Source organism: Cebus imitator, unplaced genomic scaffold (genome assembly GCF_001604975.1).
Source record: "Cebus imitator isolate Cc_AM_T3 unplaced genomic scaffold, Cebus_imitator-1.0 Scaffold85, whole genome shotgun sequence".
NCBI classification, from domain to species: domain Eukaryota; kingdom Metazoa; phylum Chordata; class Mammalia; order Primates; family Cebidae; genus Cebus; species Cebus imitator.
The window spans coordinates 315,083-332,107 of NW_016107400.1; the positions used below are offsets into that span (position 1 = coordinate 315,083).

Genomic DNA, 17,025 nt, shown 5'->3' on the forward strand with positions numbered 1-17,025 from the left:
AGCACAAACTAGGAGAAATACTTAGAAATTAAACAGTTTTATCTATAGAATGCTAAACATGCTTGCCTACAAGGAGAAACATCCTAATTTACTATAAGGACTAATCCTTATGAAGCCCACATTTCCTTTGGATTATAATACTGGCTGTAAAACAAAAGATTCAATTTAATTATGAAAGATAAATAATCTCCTGGGGTGCTGTCGTTTCTTGTTTATCTGTGCCCACGGTATGTTTACACAGAGCCCAAAATGTTGACTATACCAATTTGTAAAGCAATAAATCCTACCCTTTGGCCACTCACAAAAACTACTTAATAATATATATTAGACAATGGTATAAGATACTCATTAATAGAAGCCCAATTATTCTAACTACTCTAGGAGGATCCTAATTTGATCAAGGTCTATTATGACTCATGAAGGAATCAGATTCTGAAAAGATTCTGAGATACCCATTGTAAGAGTTTATTAGAATGTTTCGTCTCCTTAACTAGAATTTTAAGGTAGCTACAAAGCAAGAGCTCCATGTTACTCAAGAGCCTGTTCATAACAATTTCCTTGCTGATATGGTCAATTTAAAAAGGTACAGGTAACTGAAAAACTATGTCCACACAGAATTCAAGCTTTTTTTTTTTTTTAAATAAAACAATACTGCAAATATTATTTCATTAACAGCTTTACAGCATAAGTCATACCTGCTAACTATCCATAAGGCTCAACAAAAGCTACAGTAAAGGATCAAGATGGTTAAGTATATACAGAGGCTTTTGTTCAAGTTTTCAACTACGGGGTTATTTCTAGCCCCTTTTTACTGCAGACTTAAGCAACCTTCAGACTTTATCAATCTAGAAAGTCTTCATCCCAATTTTCTAACGTCATAATGTACCCCTAGACTGGAAAACAGAGGAGCCTTTCACCCATTTTATGTGTAGTCACATAAAATGGTATTCAGATGGAGCCCCTGGGATGTATAGTAGCAGGTCTGCAAAAATATAAAGCAAGTTCTTTTCCAGACTATAAAAGCATAAAGACCAACTCTGTCTAAACAGAGTCATTTCTCACTCAAAGCTAGTTCACACCTGCTTACCTCCCATGATGAATTGGCAAGTGTTTACGATGGATTCCATGACTTCCTTCCACAAAAGCATTGGGAGGCTTATGATACACAGAGGCCAAAGAACCAATGTGGCAGATTAGCTCATCCAGCAGAGTTGGCTCAATAAGGTCTGTCTCCTCAGAGATCAGTGGCTTCTCAGACAAGACTACTTCTTTAGCTGTGACAGGGTCAGTTGAGAGAAGACGCCAATAAATATAGCCCCGGTCTCGAAGGTCAGGATTATCAGAATCCTAAAGAAAAGACAAAGGCAAGGAGGTGGAGATGAAACTGTTCTCCATACAGAAACCCAAACTGCTGGATTTTTTCATCAACCAATGCTGTAGTGATTTATGTAGACTAGGTATTAAGAAGATATTTCAGGCTGGATGTGGTAGCTCATGCCTGTAATCCTAACCCTTTGGGAGGCCAAGGCAGGCAGATCAGCCTGGGCAACGTAGCAAAGCCTTGCCTCTACAAAAAATATAAAAAATGAGCAGGATGGGCCAGGCATGGTGGCTCACACCTGTAATCCCAGCACTTTGGGAGGTCGAGGGGGGTGGATTGCTTGAGGCCAGGAGTTTGAGACCAGCCTGGCCACAGCGAAACTCTACCTCTACTAAAAATACAAAATTTAGGTGGGCTTGGTGGTGTACACCTGTAATCTCAGCTACTCCGGAGACTGAGGTAAGAGAATCACTTGAACCCAGGAGGCAGAGGTTGCAGTGAGTCGAGATTGCGCCACTGTACTCCAGTCTGGGTGACGGAGTAAAACTCTGTCTCAAAAACTAAAAGAAAAAAAAATTCGCAGGGCATACAGGCGCATGTACTTGTAGTCCCAGCTACTCAGGAAGCTGAGGGAGGAGGATCACCTGAGCCCAGGGGGTTGAGGCTACAGCGAGCCATGACTACCGCTGCACTCCAGATTGGGCAACAGAGTGAGACTGTCTCTAAAAGTAAACAAACAAACACGATAACTCAACATAGTTCTAATACAGTCATAATTCTGTTAATCTCTAATGTTTTAAGAGATTTAAATATAAATTAAGATGGGTTGGTCCTAAGACTCAAATTCAAACAGAAGTTAGGAATAGAAAAATAACGTTTAATCTGGCAAAAGTTAACTGGTTGAGATGGCCTTGGGACATACAAAAATTTAACTGCTTTAAATATTAGCAGGCTTATTAATAATATATTATATCTTACATATATTGTACCCATACCTTCTTTCTTCATTCAAATATTTATTAAGTATCTCCTATGGAGACACTGGCTAGGCCCTGGAAATAGATAACAATACAGTGCCTGACTTTAAGGAGCTCACATAATGTTAACTATTTGAATGGAATATGAAAGGTACTATTCTCTAAATAATCAAAAACTGTTAAAGAGCACACATAACTGTTTCCAAAAGGAGTGACACTTGAATTCAGTGGTCTTGAAATAATTTTATACATGTTCATGACTAAAAGGAAATTATTACTAGTACCATATCACAATTTTTAAGTATGTGACATAAAAAAAAAACTCCCCCAATTATCCAACCCTTTTCCATCTCAACTCCCCACCCCCCAAATAGCCATGATTAGCAATGCGGTATGTATCTGTACAGATGGTGCGTGTGTGTGTGCACACACTTATTTAATATCAAACCAGTTTCACATTATATATACTGTTCTGAGGTTGCTCTCTCTGTTGATGTATACAATGCACTTTTCAACTGTAATGTCCACTGTACTATTATTTACTAGTCCCCTATTGAGCAACATTTACACTGTTGCTTCTTTTTCTCTTTCTACTTTTATTTATTATTGTTTTATTTTTATTTATTTATTTATTTAGAGACAGTCTTGCTCTGTCACCCAGGCTGGAGTACAGTGACACGATCTCGGCTCACTGAAACCTCTTGAACCCAATTGCTCAGGTTCAAGCAATTCTCCTGCCTCTGTCTCCCAAGTAGCTGGGATCACAGGCGCCCAGCTAATTTTCGTATTTTTAGTAGAGACAGGTTTCTTTATGTTGCCCAGGCTGGTCTCCAACTCCTGACCTCAAGTGATCTGCCCAACTTGGCCTCCCAAAGTGCTAGGATTAAAGGTATGAGCTACCATGCCTGGCCTGTTGTTTTATTTCTTGTTTTTGTGATCATTATAAAGTGGCAATAAATATCCTGGTACCTACCTCAAAAGTATGTCTATTTGACAGCATTTATTTACGCACTAGTAGTTCCAACAGCAACTTATTAAAGGCAACAATAAGTCCCTGTTTCAATTTCTGTATTTCAAACTCATAACCAGGCTGGGTACAGTGGCTCACGCCTATAATCCTACCACTTTGGGTTGCCTAAGTGGGTGGATCACCTGAGGTCAGGTGTTTGAGACCAGTCTGGCTAACATGGTGAAACCCTATCTCTACTAAAAATACAAAAATTAGCTGGGCATGGTGGCACATGCCTGTAGTCCCAGCTACTTGGGAGGCTAAGGCAGGAGAATCATCTGAACCCAAAAGGTGGAGATTGCAGTGAGCTGAGATCATGCCACTGCACTTCAGCCTGGGCAAAGCGAGACTCCTTCTCAAAAACAACAAAAAACATTTTCTTTAAAAATAGGACAATTTGAGGGCTTCCATTTTAGTTTCTAAGTGAGCAGATGAAGAGGTTCTTGATTTAGCCACTTAAGGCCCTTATCAACCAGTTCAATAGCAGCAGTTACCCTGATGGTTTTTGACTATATAGTTTCAAATGGTTTTTCTCAGTCACAGATTGTTTAAACTGCACTCATAATGGATTGCTGGTTAAAGACAGAAAGCATAAAGAACACTGTAATATAGCAAATTAATAGAATATTAAAACAGTAAGTTTTATCTCCAGATAATCTTTACTGCATTTATAGGTTGCATTATTCTGATAGAAATATGTGTGTGTGTGTGTGTGTGTGTGTGTGTGTGTGTGTGTGTGTGTGTATGTCATATCAAAATGTCTCCAGTATTTGAAATGCCCGGGTTAGAAAAAGAAAAGTGATAATTAGATCTAATTTAGTTGATTTTGTTTTGTTTTTTTGGGGGGCAGGGTGAGGGAATAATTTGCTCCTACGTGTCTATAAATAGCAGCCTAAAACCCCCTCATTTAGATCTTCATTTGAAAACAAAGATTGAACATTATAAAAACAAGTTGATTTTTTTTTAATCAAATTTTTAAACAGTGCAAATTTCAGGCCGGGCGTGGTGGCTCAAGCCTGTAATCCCAGCACTTTGGGAGGCCCAGGCGGGTGGATCACGAGGTCAAGAGATCGAGACCATCCTGGTCAATATGGTGAAACCCCGTCTCTACTAAAAATACCAAAAATTAGCTGGGCATGGTGGCGCGTGCCTGTAATCCCAGCTACTCAGGAGGCTGAGGCAGGAGAATTGCCTGAACCCAGGAGGCGGAGGTTGCAGTGAGCCGAGATCGCGCCATTGCACTCCAGCCTGGGTAACAAGAGCGAAACTCCGTCTCAAAAACAAAACAAAACAAAACAAAAAAAGTGCAAATTTCCTAAGACTGAAAAGTCAAGAGTAGGGAAGAATCTCCTACTGCTCAAACTCTGTTGTTCTGAGGGATGACCTGTTAGGCCTACTGTAAGCCAGCCCTCACCAACTGCCTCATATTTCAAATGGAGGCCATAGTAATTCGGACCATCAAGACTGAGATAAATAAAAATACAGGACCTTTTTGTGATCTTAAGTTGTCATTAAATGTTTGGTGACTCAGAGAATCTGGCTTTGGATCTACTGTACTGCTAGCTCCATAGGCCCATCTCAGGGGAAGAGCTCCCAAAACACTTACCACGCCAGCACTAAAACAGTAATTCTGAAACTACAACGTGCATCAACATTTTAACACACCAGGAATGCCACCGAAAGTGCAGAACCCAGGGGCCATAATTCGGAGATTCTGATTTCATTATGTCAGAAGTAGGGCCTATTAATTAGTATTTTTAACAAGCAGCCCAAGTGATTCTGACGATGGTGGTCCCTAGTTCATAGACAGAAAAACTAACATGAAGACTTCTCTTCCATGTATCACAAAGAATAATTACTGATGTTTAGACGCTTCTTTTTTTCTTTTTTGAGGAAGAGTTTAGCTCTGTTGCCCAGGATGGAGTGCAGTGGCATGATCTTGACTCACTGAAGCCTCTTCGCCTCCTGGGGTCAAGCAATTTTCCTGCCTCAGCCTACTGAGTAGCTGGGATTACAGGTGTGTGCCACCACGCCCGGCTACTTTTTGCATTTTTAGTAGAGACAGGGTTTTACCATATTGGTCTTGAACTCCTCAGCTCAAGTGATCCACCTGCCTCGGCCTCCCAAAGTGCTGGGATTACAGGCATCAGCCACCACACCCAGCCATGTCTAGACATTTCTGTTTGTATTCTTTAATGAACTGAATTGAATATTGTATTGAATTCCTGTATGATGGGTAAGAGAAAAAGATAAACTTTTGAAATGAAGCCTCAGATTCAAGAGTTGGGTTTTCCTCCCTAACTAATAATATTTTTAATTACACTCCAATTTTACTTAAAATTAAAAGCACTAAGATTTCACATAGACTTTACTTAATTCTCAACACAGGTAAAGAACAGTGTTAATTAACTCTACTACAGAGATAAAAGAAAAGCAGTATGAAAGAAATTTGCTTAGTCATGCTCTGAATCAGTGGAACTGTCATCAGAACTTCATTACCCAATTTAAGTTAACACAATTCAGCAGACCACACTGCATGCTAAACTTAAATTGGTCCTCAGCAGCCATAAATATTTAGGTTCTTATTTTACAAACGAGAGAAGACGAGAAAGCTTCCAGGTGAAAAGACTTACATAAGCACACTTATTCTTTTTTCTTTCTTTTTTTGAGACAGAGTGTCGCTATATTACCAGCCTGGAGTGCAGTGGCATGATCTCAGCTTGCTGCAACCTCTGCCTCCTGGGCTCAAGCGATCCTTCACCTCAGCCTCCCAAGTAGCTTGGGTTACAGGTGTGTATCACTATGCTCGGCTAATTTTTGTATTTTTTGTAGAGACAGGATTTCACCATGTTGCATAGACAGGTCGAACTCCTGACTTCAAGTGACCCTCCCGCCTCGGCCTCCCAAAGTGTTGGAATTAAAGGTGTGAGCCACCACACCCAGCAGCATACTTATTCTTTTATGATAACTTCTCAGACCTCATTAATTAATTACACAGAAAAACCAAGCCTCAGCCGGGTGCTGTGGCTCACACCTGTAATCCCAGCTTGTTGGGAGGCCAAGGCTGGAGGATCACTTCAGGTCAGGAGTTCAAGACCCACCTAGCCAACGTGGTGAACCCCTATCTCTACTTTAAAAAAAAACAATTAGTCGGGTATGGTGGCACACATCTGTAATCCCTGCTACTCAGGGGAAGCTTGAGAATTGCTTGAACCTGGGAGGCAAGGTTGTAGTGAACCGAGATCATGCCACTACACTCCAGCCTGGATGACAGAGCTAGACTCCATCTCGAAAAAGAAAAAAGAAAAGGCAAGCCATGAGAAATTGCTTTTTATAGTATGAAATAACCATCCACAAAGACCTTAAACCTAGAAAACACACATATATATACACACATATGGGCTTATACTCAATATTGCTTCCAGCAGGGAATGTGTATTCTCCAAGTCATTCTTAATGTTCAGACTAGTGAGGAAGCATAGCACAGTGGATAAGACCATAGACCTAGGGTCAGACTATCTGAGTATGAGTCCTAGCTCTGCCCCATAATAATTAGGCCTCTCTGAGCTTCCTCATCTATAAAAACAGAAATAGTTTCTCTTACCAGAATTAAGTGAGTTTATAGCCTGTCCTGTTCTAGGAAGCTTATGAAAAATGCATCTAAGGCTAAAGAGCATTAATTAAAACTAGAATCAGGAAACCATATGCCACAGCGACCTACACAGTTTCCATGAGAGATTCTTAAATGTGAGTCTAAGGTTTCAAACAACCAATAAGGAAAATAAATCTATCAGGCAAGCTACACTGATATGCAGAAAAATCCAAAACTTGTTAGGAATTTGATGTGGCTTCATAAAAAAAGAAAACATAATGAAGTAATGACTCTGACAACAAGCTAACAACGGATCCAAATAGGGTAGTCTCCTCATGATGACTGTTATTACTACAGACTGATAGTATTAGCATAATTCAGTAAAAGCAACTTTATTAGAGGTCAAAAACAATGCAGTAGTCCAGGTATCCAGATGTCTATTAATAAGGCTTGATTCAGAGGTGAATTTCAGACTATCTATAAGAATAGTACTACCTTGTATCCTTTAAGCAATCCTTTCTAAATACTTTATCTCAAATTTTGATAAATACTTAAGAGCTAAGAGACTGAGTTTGAAGTCTGGTAAGAATCCAAAATACAGCTCTCCTATGGTGCCTGTTAAATACAAACACATAGGCCTTAACAGACAGTGAAGACAGGGACGAGAACTTGTGAACACAGAGGAAACTACCAAATATACTTGCTTGAATATTTACATTAAGCAGACAGGAAGAAAAGCCAAAATTCTCTTTAGAAATTGTTTTGAGAGAATGTCAGCTGCTCTAATTCTGTCACTCTATGTGACCACTTATAGAAAGCTTGTTCAACCTGGAACCCAATACAAATTCGCAAACTTTCTTAAAACATTATGAGATTCTTTTGCAATTTGTTGTTGTTGTTGTTGTTGTTGTTTTAGCTCATCAGCTATTGTTAGTGTATTTTATGTGTAGCCCAAGACAATTCTCAGTTCTTTTTTGAATGTGGCCCAGGGAAGCCAAAAGATTGGACATCGCTGACTTAGGAGTTTAAAATTAAAACATGAAACAGAATGCAAAAAAAGCGGGGGAGGTGAATAAATAAATTGTTTTGAATTCATCTTAGAGATACAAATGGGTTAATCAAGGATCCAGACAGTAAATCTAGAATGCTCAATTCAATACAGATAACATTAGCCACTGATACTTATAACTGCTTTGTTTCAGGCAGAGGAAGATGCTTAAGAAAGTTTTGAAAATACTTCAAAAAGCTCATACAAATTAATGTTTTAAAGTTGTAAAATTAATAACAGGAAAAATTATAGCTCAGAATAGGCAAAGTACGGTTAAAGGGTTTTAAATTTTGATTTCACATCAATATAAAGGAATGAGAAAGAGAAAAATGGTAAACTGGATATCTGAATCAAATTCCATTTGCAGACATACATCTTTACTCTGACAGCCTGCTAAAAAGCCAGCTTCTTAGCAAACCCAATTAAGAACATAACTAAATCATGAATGGACTGATGATCATTATACCAGTTATACTAGAAAACCTAATTATTTTTATTTCTGTAGATCTAATTCCATTCAGGTCCAAATATATCAAATAATTCAAGGAAGCAGCATAAGCACTTTAAAATTATTTCCAGCTGGGCGCGGTGGCTCAAGCCTGTAATCCCAGCACTTTGGGAGGCCGAGGCGGGTGGATCACGAGGTCAAGAGATCGAGACCATCCTGGTCAACATGGTGAAACCCCGTCTCTACTAAAAATACAAAAAATCAGCTGGGCATGGTGGCACGTGCCTGTAATCCCAGCTACTCAGGAGGCTTAGGTAGGAGAATTGCCTGAACCCAGGAGGCGGAGGTTGCGGTGAGCCGAGATCGCGCCATTGCACTCCAGCCTGGGTAACATGAGTGAAACTCCATCTCAAAAAAAACAAAACAAAACAAAAAAATTATTTCCAAGAGAAAGGCAATCACTCTGGAAGGTAGAACAATGCATGAAACTTTGCTGAGGCCATCTCCTATTTCCACATGGTACTTTCATTTGAAAGCTGAAATGAAGTCACAGAGAAGCAGGTAGTATCAGAAAACATCACTTTCATCTAAATATGTCCTTCACTAAGAGTCTATGTTCAATTTTCATGAATTATGAAAAGTGGAGTCAGCCAACTCATTTAAAAGCCATACAATTAGCTACCATTCAGTTGAACATATTAAAAAGCATTGTTTTAATATTTTAACAGGATCTGAAGGCCATACTTCCTTCAAATAAAACTTCTCCAAATGAACCCCCTAGGAAGAGTTTCATAATTGCCTACAATTTGAAATAAGACAAATCAACTGTGGGCGACGGGGAGTCTCGGCCAGTGAGAGGGTCCCAACCTCGAAGAGGGGGTGTACGGAAATAAAGAGAGACAGAAAGATGGGGTCTGGAGGGCTGAATAGGCAATGCCTATGCAGCAAGTTTATCTGTGTCCAGGGTTCCAATATAAACCTTTAGATTATAAGGATTGACGTCAGTGCACATTATGTAAGTTATATGATAAGGGGAACAGAAAGTTGTGAAAAGCACAGAAAGTTGCAAAAAGCAACTGTCAGCAGAGGGGGTACATAATTGCGGGCCATAAAAGGTAAGCAGGTGATGTACTTTATCATTGTTAACAGAACATGTGGTCTCACAAGGATAACAACCTAGAAATGTCACAAGCTAAGCCATAAATCTTTATCTGAGTACAGGAATGTCATCTGGTCCTCAAAAGGCTATACTTAACTTGGTAAACAGAGTCATAAAACCCACTCCTCAACAGGAACTGAAAGAGCACACACATCCATTACCCAGGGTCACTGTAGTCAGAAATAGAGGCTGACATTATTCTTATTCTTTCCGTTCCTACCTCCCCATAGCTCGACTGCCCCCAGCAGGAAACTGTGTCTGGGATCAAGCTCACGCACAGTGCGGCCCAACACTGGGGGGGCTTCACATGGGAGCGTTCCCCACAATCAACACCTCACTTTTTCCAGATTTCTTACCTGTGTTGCCAAACTCAAGACCTGCTGGACTAGCTCCTGTGTTTCTGATGGTTTCTTGAGAAACAGCTTCACTATGGCAGTAAGCAGAGTGAGCTGCACCTAAACAGACATAATTTGATAGAGTGAAAGAATGGCACTGGCATTATTATCTGCCATCATCTCCAAAGTGGTGTTTCCGCAACTATGAATTACTATGGAGTCTTTCTGATGTTGGTTAAGAGAAAAAAGGTTAAAACTCATCAATATCAACAATAGCAGTCAAAAGTATTCATGGGAAATACAAAGGTATTCAACTGAAAACTCTATCCTTATATCCACAAAATGCATTTTTGGCACAAAACACTGCTTGTTTCTAAGCCAGATAGTTACCTATGGTTATTATTGTTATTATTATTACTAATTATTTTGAGACAAGGTCTCCCTCTATTGCCCAGGCTGCACATCTATGAATGTAGCCTCAAATTCCTAGGCTCAAGCAATCCTTCTGCCTCAGCTTCCCAAGTAGCTGGGACTACAGGTACAAGCCACCACACCTCATTTTTTAAAAATTTTTGTATCTTTTTGTAGAGATGTAGTCTTGCAATGTTGCCAGGGCTGGTCTCAAGCTCCTGGCTTGAAGCGATTCTCTCACCATCAGCCTCCCAAAGTGCTGGGATTACAGGCAAGAGTAGCTGAGCCTGGTCTGTATTTCTTAAAGTATATGTTAACATACTGATGGTGATAAAACTGACTCCTCAGCAAGTCTTTTATTATTTACTTCTACCAAAAGCTACAGTTTGAGGGGAATTATGGAATCATCTGTCATACTGGGGCAAGAGCCAAGACAGTAGAATTATGTCAAATTACAGACTATTAGGAGTTGGCTGCAAAACCACAAAGCTATTGACTTGTACATACTCCTTCAATTAGATCTATTAAAATTGCTATGATAGATCATATACATGATCTTCTATTTGCTTTGAATACAAATGGCAGACAAAAAGGGCTTAATAATTTATCTGCTTCTTGGTCCCACGGCTCTAATTTTGGTAGGGGAAAGTGAGAAGCAGTCTCAGAATTTTCATCCACAGATAATCTTTTCAAACCTCACCACAGTCCCCAGTGAAAATCCCTGCTGTAATGAGCCACAGCCATTACTAACAGAAATGTGCAGTTATTCTTAGGTGACAGAAAATAAGTAGTGGTAACTACTGCTCTAATCCAGTGGTTATGGATTGCCAGCCATAGCAGCATCAACATCTTGGACCTTGTAAGACATGCAAATACTTAGGCACATCTCAGACCTACTGAGCCAGAAACTCTAAGGCTGAAGCCCAGCAATTTGTGCTTTAAAAAGCTCCCCCAGGTGTTCATAATGCTCACTAAAGTTTGAGAACTACTGGTCTGAGTTACACAGGTTTTGAACATTAGAAATCAGTAAAACTGGCCAGGTGCGGTGGACCACTCCTATAATCCGAACACTTTGGAGGTCGAGGTGGGCAGATTGCCTAAGGTCGGGAGTTTGAGACCAGCCCGGCCAACGTGGTGAAACCCGTCTCCACTAAAAATACAAAAAATTAGCCAGGTGTGATGGCAGGTGCCTGTAATCCCAGCTACTTGGGAGGCTGACACGGGAGAATCACTTGAACCTAGGAGGCAGAGGCTGCAGTGAACCAAGATTGTGCCACTGCACTCCAGTCTGGGCAACAAGAGCAAAACTGTTTTAAAAAAAAAAAAAAAAAAAAAAAAAAAGGCCAGGTGTAGTGGCTCATGCCTGTAATCCCAGCACTTTGGGAGGCTAAGGTGGGTGGATCACAAGGTCAAGAGATCAAGACCATCCTGGCCAACATAGTGAAACCCTGTCTCTACTAAAATATAAAAATTAGCTGGGCATGGTGGCGAGTGCTTGTAGTTCCAGCTACTCAGGAGGCTGAGGCAAGAGCATCGCTTGAACCCGGAGCCAGAGGCTGCAGTGAGCTGAGATCGCACCGCTGCACTCCAGCCTGACACCTAAGCAAGACTCTGTCTCAAAAAAAAAAAAAATCAGTAAAACTGGCCAGGCACAGTGGCTCATGCCCAAAATTCCAGCACTTTGGGAGGCTGAGGCAAGTGGATTACTTGAGGTCAGGAGTTCAGGACCAGCCTGGCCAACGTGGTGAAACCCTGTCTCCACTAAAAATACAAAAATTCGCCAGGTTTGGTAGTCCCAGCTACTCAGGAGGCTCAGGCAGAAGAATTGCTTAAACCCAGGAGGCAGAGGTTGCAGTGAGCCAAGATTGTGCCACTGCACTCCAACCTGGGCAACAGAGCAAGATGCCAACTCAAAAAAAAAAATTAGTTAAACTGAAAAGGGACATCCCTGTTGGAAGAAAAATGAACACACTATATATAAATACGGACACAGAAGAAACTACCTATAACCTTTGCTTTCTCTGAAATCTCCCCAAAGACATCTAAAACTACTAGGACAGACAAGAGTTAAGAACTTACCTGGGTGCTTTCATCGTGAAAACCCTCCAGGAAGCTTTCTAGTAACTCGTCTGCATTGTCAATTCTTTCAGCATATTCTCCCACAATCCAAATCATAGCTGCTCGAGCATCTGGCTCATCTAGTGAGTCTAAGTTCTCACATAGAGTAGCAATGATACTTTCATATCTGATGTGAAAAAAAATGAACTATGGTTATTGAAGGCCAAACTAAGAGCTATATTTAACAGTGAAGGCTAAAGGCAAAATCACAAACAAGGGACCCTAAACCAAACCAACAAACTGTAAAAGCAGTGAGGTTGCAGTGAGCCGAAATCACACCACGGCACTCACCTGGGCAACAGAGTGAGACTCCGTCTCAAAAAAAAAAAAAAAAAAGACAATCAGAAGCTTTGGCACAAGATATCTCCATGAGTGTAAGGCAAAATGAGGTTTAAGATGCTTACAAAACCTTCTCTTATTTCACTTTCAGATTCCTTAATTACTTGTTTTCAAAAATCAAATCTAAAAAAGTATTTTTGCTTCATATACTAAGAGCCCTCAATCTAAAAAACTTGTGAAAATGTAGATTTTTAGAAAATATCTGTATGAGAGTAACTACAATACTTCAGAAACGGCATGAGACTGATAATTTGTTACAGGTTCTGTAATTTTCTACAATGTCAGGTAACATGCAAAGTGAAGATCACAGCTGTTACCTTTCTGGCTTTTATGGTAGAGTGGCTATATGATATATCATCCAAACTCATACATTTCTGATAAGAAAAGGTGGACAATCATTAATTATGTCTGGATAACAGATATAAACTGAGAATATGCCTGAACAACATAGAATACACAGATAACCTATTTAACAGTAACTCTGCCATCAAAGAATCTGGTTAACTTTAAAATATGCCAGTAGACAACGCATATTCAGGCAGAGCTTCGATCCTTCCAAAAGAAAGCAAGCAGAGTGAAAACTCAAGTTTCAATCCCTGTGCTAACCATTTTATATGTTTTCAATTTTTAATAAAGTATCCTATTATGACCAGTAACATTCAAAAGGATAATTCTTGCCTAGGCAATTTCAAAGTGACTTACTTAAACATTTCCTAAGTAATTTGAGAAAGAAGAGTAAAAGTATTTGGACATACTTGTTGGGGTATTTGCGGAAGATGTCCCTGATGACAACAATCGCTTCTTGGACCACATAATTCACTTTGGTCTGGATTAGATCAAGCAATGTGCTTACACAGCGCTCTGCAGATTGCTGGGAAGAGAAATACAAAAAATAAGAAGTCATATGATCTATGCAATAACACCATCTCAACATAAACATTTTGAAACGTGCAGGTGCATCAACTAAACTAAACTGAAAGATCAGGCACTTAATTTGACCAAACTTCACTAGAAGCTAGATACCAAGCTACATGATACAGTTCTACATATACCCCAATTTTTATTCATTATTTGAACTGACAGATGAATCAGTTCAAATGAATTCTTTGAATACAAACAAAAGAATGTTCCTCATGATGTATAAACATCTGAAAAACATTTAAGTCAGGGATATTAATCTTCAAAGAAAATTATCATCTCAACCTACTGCTTTTAATTTTTGAAAAAAATATGACCATTACAGCAGTATGGCAGAGTAGTAGTGACATCGTATATTTAAAAGTCCAGAAACAAAGAAATACACACACCCATCTTGGATAACCAGAAGATAGAAATAAGAAGACAGAATAAGCCAACGTAGGAGGAAAGAATAAGAATTACAAAGCAGGAGGTCTTTAACTGAAGTTCATGGATGAGTGGAGATAGCAAAGGGTGTCTTTAAATCTACTGAAGTGAAATTAACAAATTTTGTAGGCACATTCAAGCATATTTTCCAGTGAGAGACTCTACAGCTTCCATTACCTTTTCAAAGTTACGCATGATCCAAAAAACTCCAAAGAACTGTAGTACTTGACAATTTACCAATTTTGGGGCTATGAAACTTAAACGTCTATGGCATTAGATAAGCAAGTTTTCCATAGCCTATAATTAATCTATAAAATGAAGTTTTATCTCTTAATCTTTTATTAATTCAGAGAATATGAGAGAATACAAGTGAAAAAACACATGTACAGAAACTATAAGTGATCATTTTTTAAAGGGACAGATACCAGAACAGAGATCCTAAAAGTCAAGGACCAGCCTATCACATATTACAATGTACTATTATGGGTCACCCCACTATGTGCCTCCTGATAAGATGCAACAGGAAGTACACACCATCAGGTAATAGGTATTCTTGCTAAAAATTCTGAACAGGAAAACTACCAAGCCTCTAGACTTAATTATCTAAAAGAGGATGGAAGAATAGATAAATAGCATCACTAAGATACAGCCAGCCAAATCCAGACTCTGGGAAATTCTACAAGCCTAATGACCTAGATCCTTCAATACCTGGCACCAAAATAAGTAAAAAGACCTAAGAGACACATTATTCAAGTGCAATGTGCAGACTTTCTATTTATATATTTATATGAGACAGAGTCTCACTAGGTTCAATCTATTCTCTTGCCTCACCCTCCTGAGTAGCTGGAATTACAGGTGTGTGCCATCGCATCCAGCTAATTTTTGTATTTTTAGTAAAGACAGAGTTTCACCATGTTGACCAGGCTGGTCTTGAACTCCTGGCCTCCCAAAGTGCTGGGATTACAGGGGTGAGCCACTGCACCCAGCCCAGACCCTATTTTGATTTTCATTTGTACAAACAAACTGTTAAAAAGACGTTTTTACATAATTAGTGACAATTGAACATGGACTGAATATTCAATAAAATTAAGAATTACTGTTAGTTGCTGGGCATGGTAATGTGATAATATACTTTAAGTATCTTATCTCTTAGATATACACACTGGACTACTTGAGTAAGATTATATATGGAATTTGTATTAGCATCCCACCCACCTGAAGGGAGAGGGAGAAGATGAAACAGAAACAGCAACTAATCAGTATTTGCTCAGGATGGATGATGAATACACAAGAGCTCATTATTCTGTTTTACTTTATTGTACACCTGAAAATTTCTGTAATAAAATCTTGAGAAGTACTACAATAATCTAAATCACCATAAGCAATTTAATAAAAACAAAATTTCATCTTGAGATCATTTATACGAGGTCATATGTAGGATGGTTCTGTTGTACCACGAAATGATTCTGCAGTCTTCTATGTAGTTTTGTCCTTCTTCTGATTCTATTTATATCCTCTATTTTATTCATTTTCATCTATTACTTCCTATGCTGTTACTGCAACAGCAAAATAGTTGGAAAAAATTTAAATGTTATATTTATTAATGTTGTAATTGTTAGAATAAATTATGTAGTATGTAGAAAATGGGCCACTATAAGGATTTAACTACCATAAATTGGATAATACAAATAAGTGCTTAGCACAGGGCTTGATTTAAAGCTCATATTTAGTCAATCCTTAGTCTCACCATTAAAATGAATACTAATAAAAGGATATTCCTCATGATATATAAACATTTGAAAAATATATATGTCGGGAATATTAATTTTCAAATAAAATTTTCATCTCAACCATGCTGATTTTGATTAAAAAAAAAACAACCTACAATTAAAGCAGTATGGCAGAGGAATAGAAGTAAATATCCAATCATTGTATATACACAAAGTCCAGAAATAGAGAAATATACATACAAAATTCAATATATGATAAAGACAACATTTTATAACAGTAAGGAAAGAGTAATTTGTTCTGGTGTTTGATCCACTCTACTCATATCTTTCACCAAAATTATTTCCCGGTTGATTAAAATTACACTTAAACATATAAAACAAGGGCTAGGCATGGTGGCTCACACCTGTAATCCCAGCACTTTGGGAGGCCAAGCGGGGTAGATCATCTGAGGTCAGGAGTTTGAGACCAACGTGGCCAACATGGTGAAACCCTGTTTCTACTAAAAAACACAAAAATTAGCTGGATGTGGTGGTGCACACCTGTAATCCCAGCTACTTGGGAGGCTGAGGCAGGAGAATTGCTTGAACCTGGGTGGTGGAGGTTGCAGTGGGCCGAGATTACACCATTGCACTCTGGCCTAGGCGGCAAGTGTGAGAATCTGTTCCCCTGCCCCCTACAAAATCACTGCCATAGAAGTAAAAAAAATAATGGTGACTTTTATACAACTTTAGGTGAAGCACAATTTTCTAAGTGTGCCACTGAGGAAAAAAACAAACTGATACAAGAACCTCAACTTCTGTGTATCAAGAAAGCAAAAGAAATCTAAAGGACAACAAATTGGGGAAATGGATGCTAATTAAAAGAAGGGTTAACATACCAATCATAAAAGACTTTAAAACAACAACGTGGAAAAGATAACATATTGTAAAAAGGTGCATAGGACACGAGTGAACAATTCACAAACGGCCAATAAGCATAACGGTTATGGGGGCCGGGCGCGGTGGCTCAAGCCTGTAATCCCAGCACTTTGGGAGGCCAAGGCGGGTGGATCACGAGGTCAAGAGATCGAGACCATCCCGGTCAAAATGGTGAAACCCTGTCTCTACTAAAAATACAAAAAATCAGCTGGGCATGGTGGTGCGTGCCTGTAATCCCAGCTACTCGGGAGGCTGAGGCAGGATAATTGCCTGAAC

At 39.2% G+C, this 17,025-nt stretch overlaps 1 protein-coding gene across 3 annotated transcripts in view; it reads right to left on the reverse strand.

Moving 5' to 3' along the window:
• The window catches only part of AP2B1 (adaptor related protein complex 2 subunit beta 1), a 141,280-nt gene that overhangs the window by 68,335 nt on the left and 55,920 nt on the right, over positions 1-17,025 (reverse strand). For all 3 annotated transcript variants that reach the window (XM_017534210.2, XM_017534209.2, XM_037740524.1), the window contains 4 exons: positions 13,513-13,628; positions 12,380-12,545; positions 9,911-10,009; positions 1,088-1,347 (listed from right to left, as the gene is read on the reverse strand). In XM_017534210.2, coding sequence (XP_017389699.1) covers positions 1,088-1,347; positions 9,911-10,009; positions 12,380-12,545; positions 13,513-13,628 — 641 coding nt within the window. The remainder of the gene's footprint in view (positions 1-1,087; positions 1,348-9,910; positions 10,010-12,379; positions 12,546-13,512; positions 13,629-17,025) is intronic.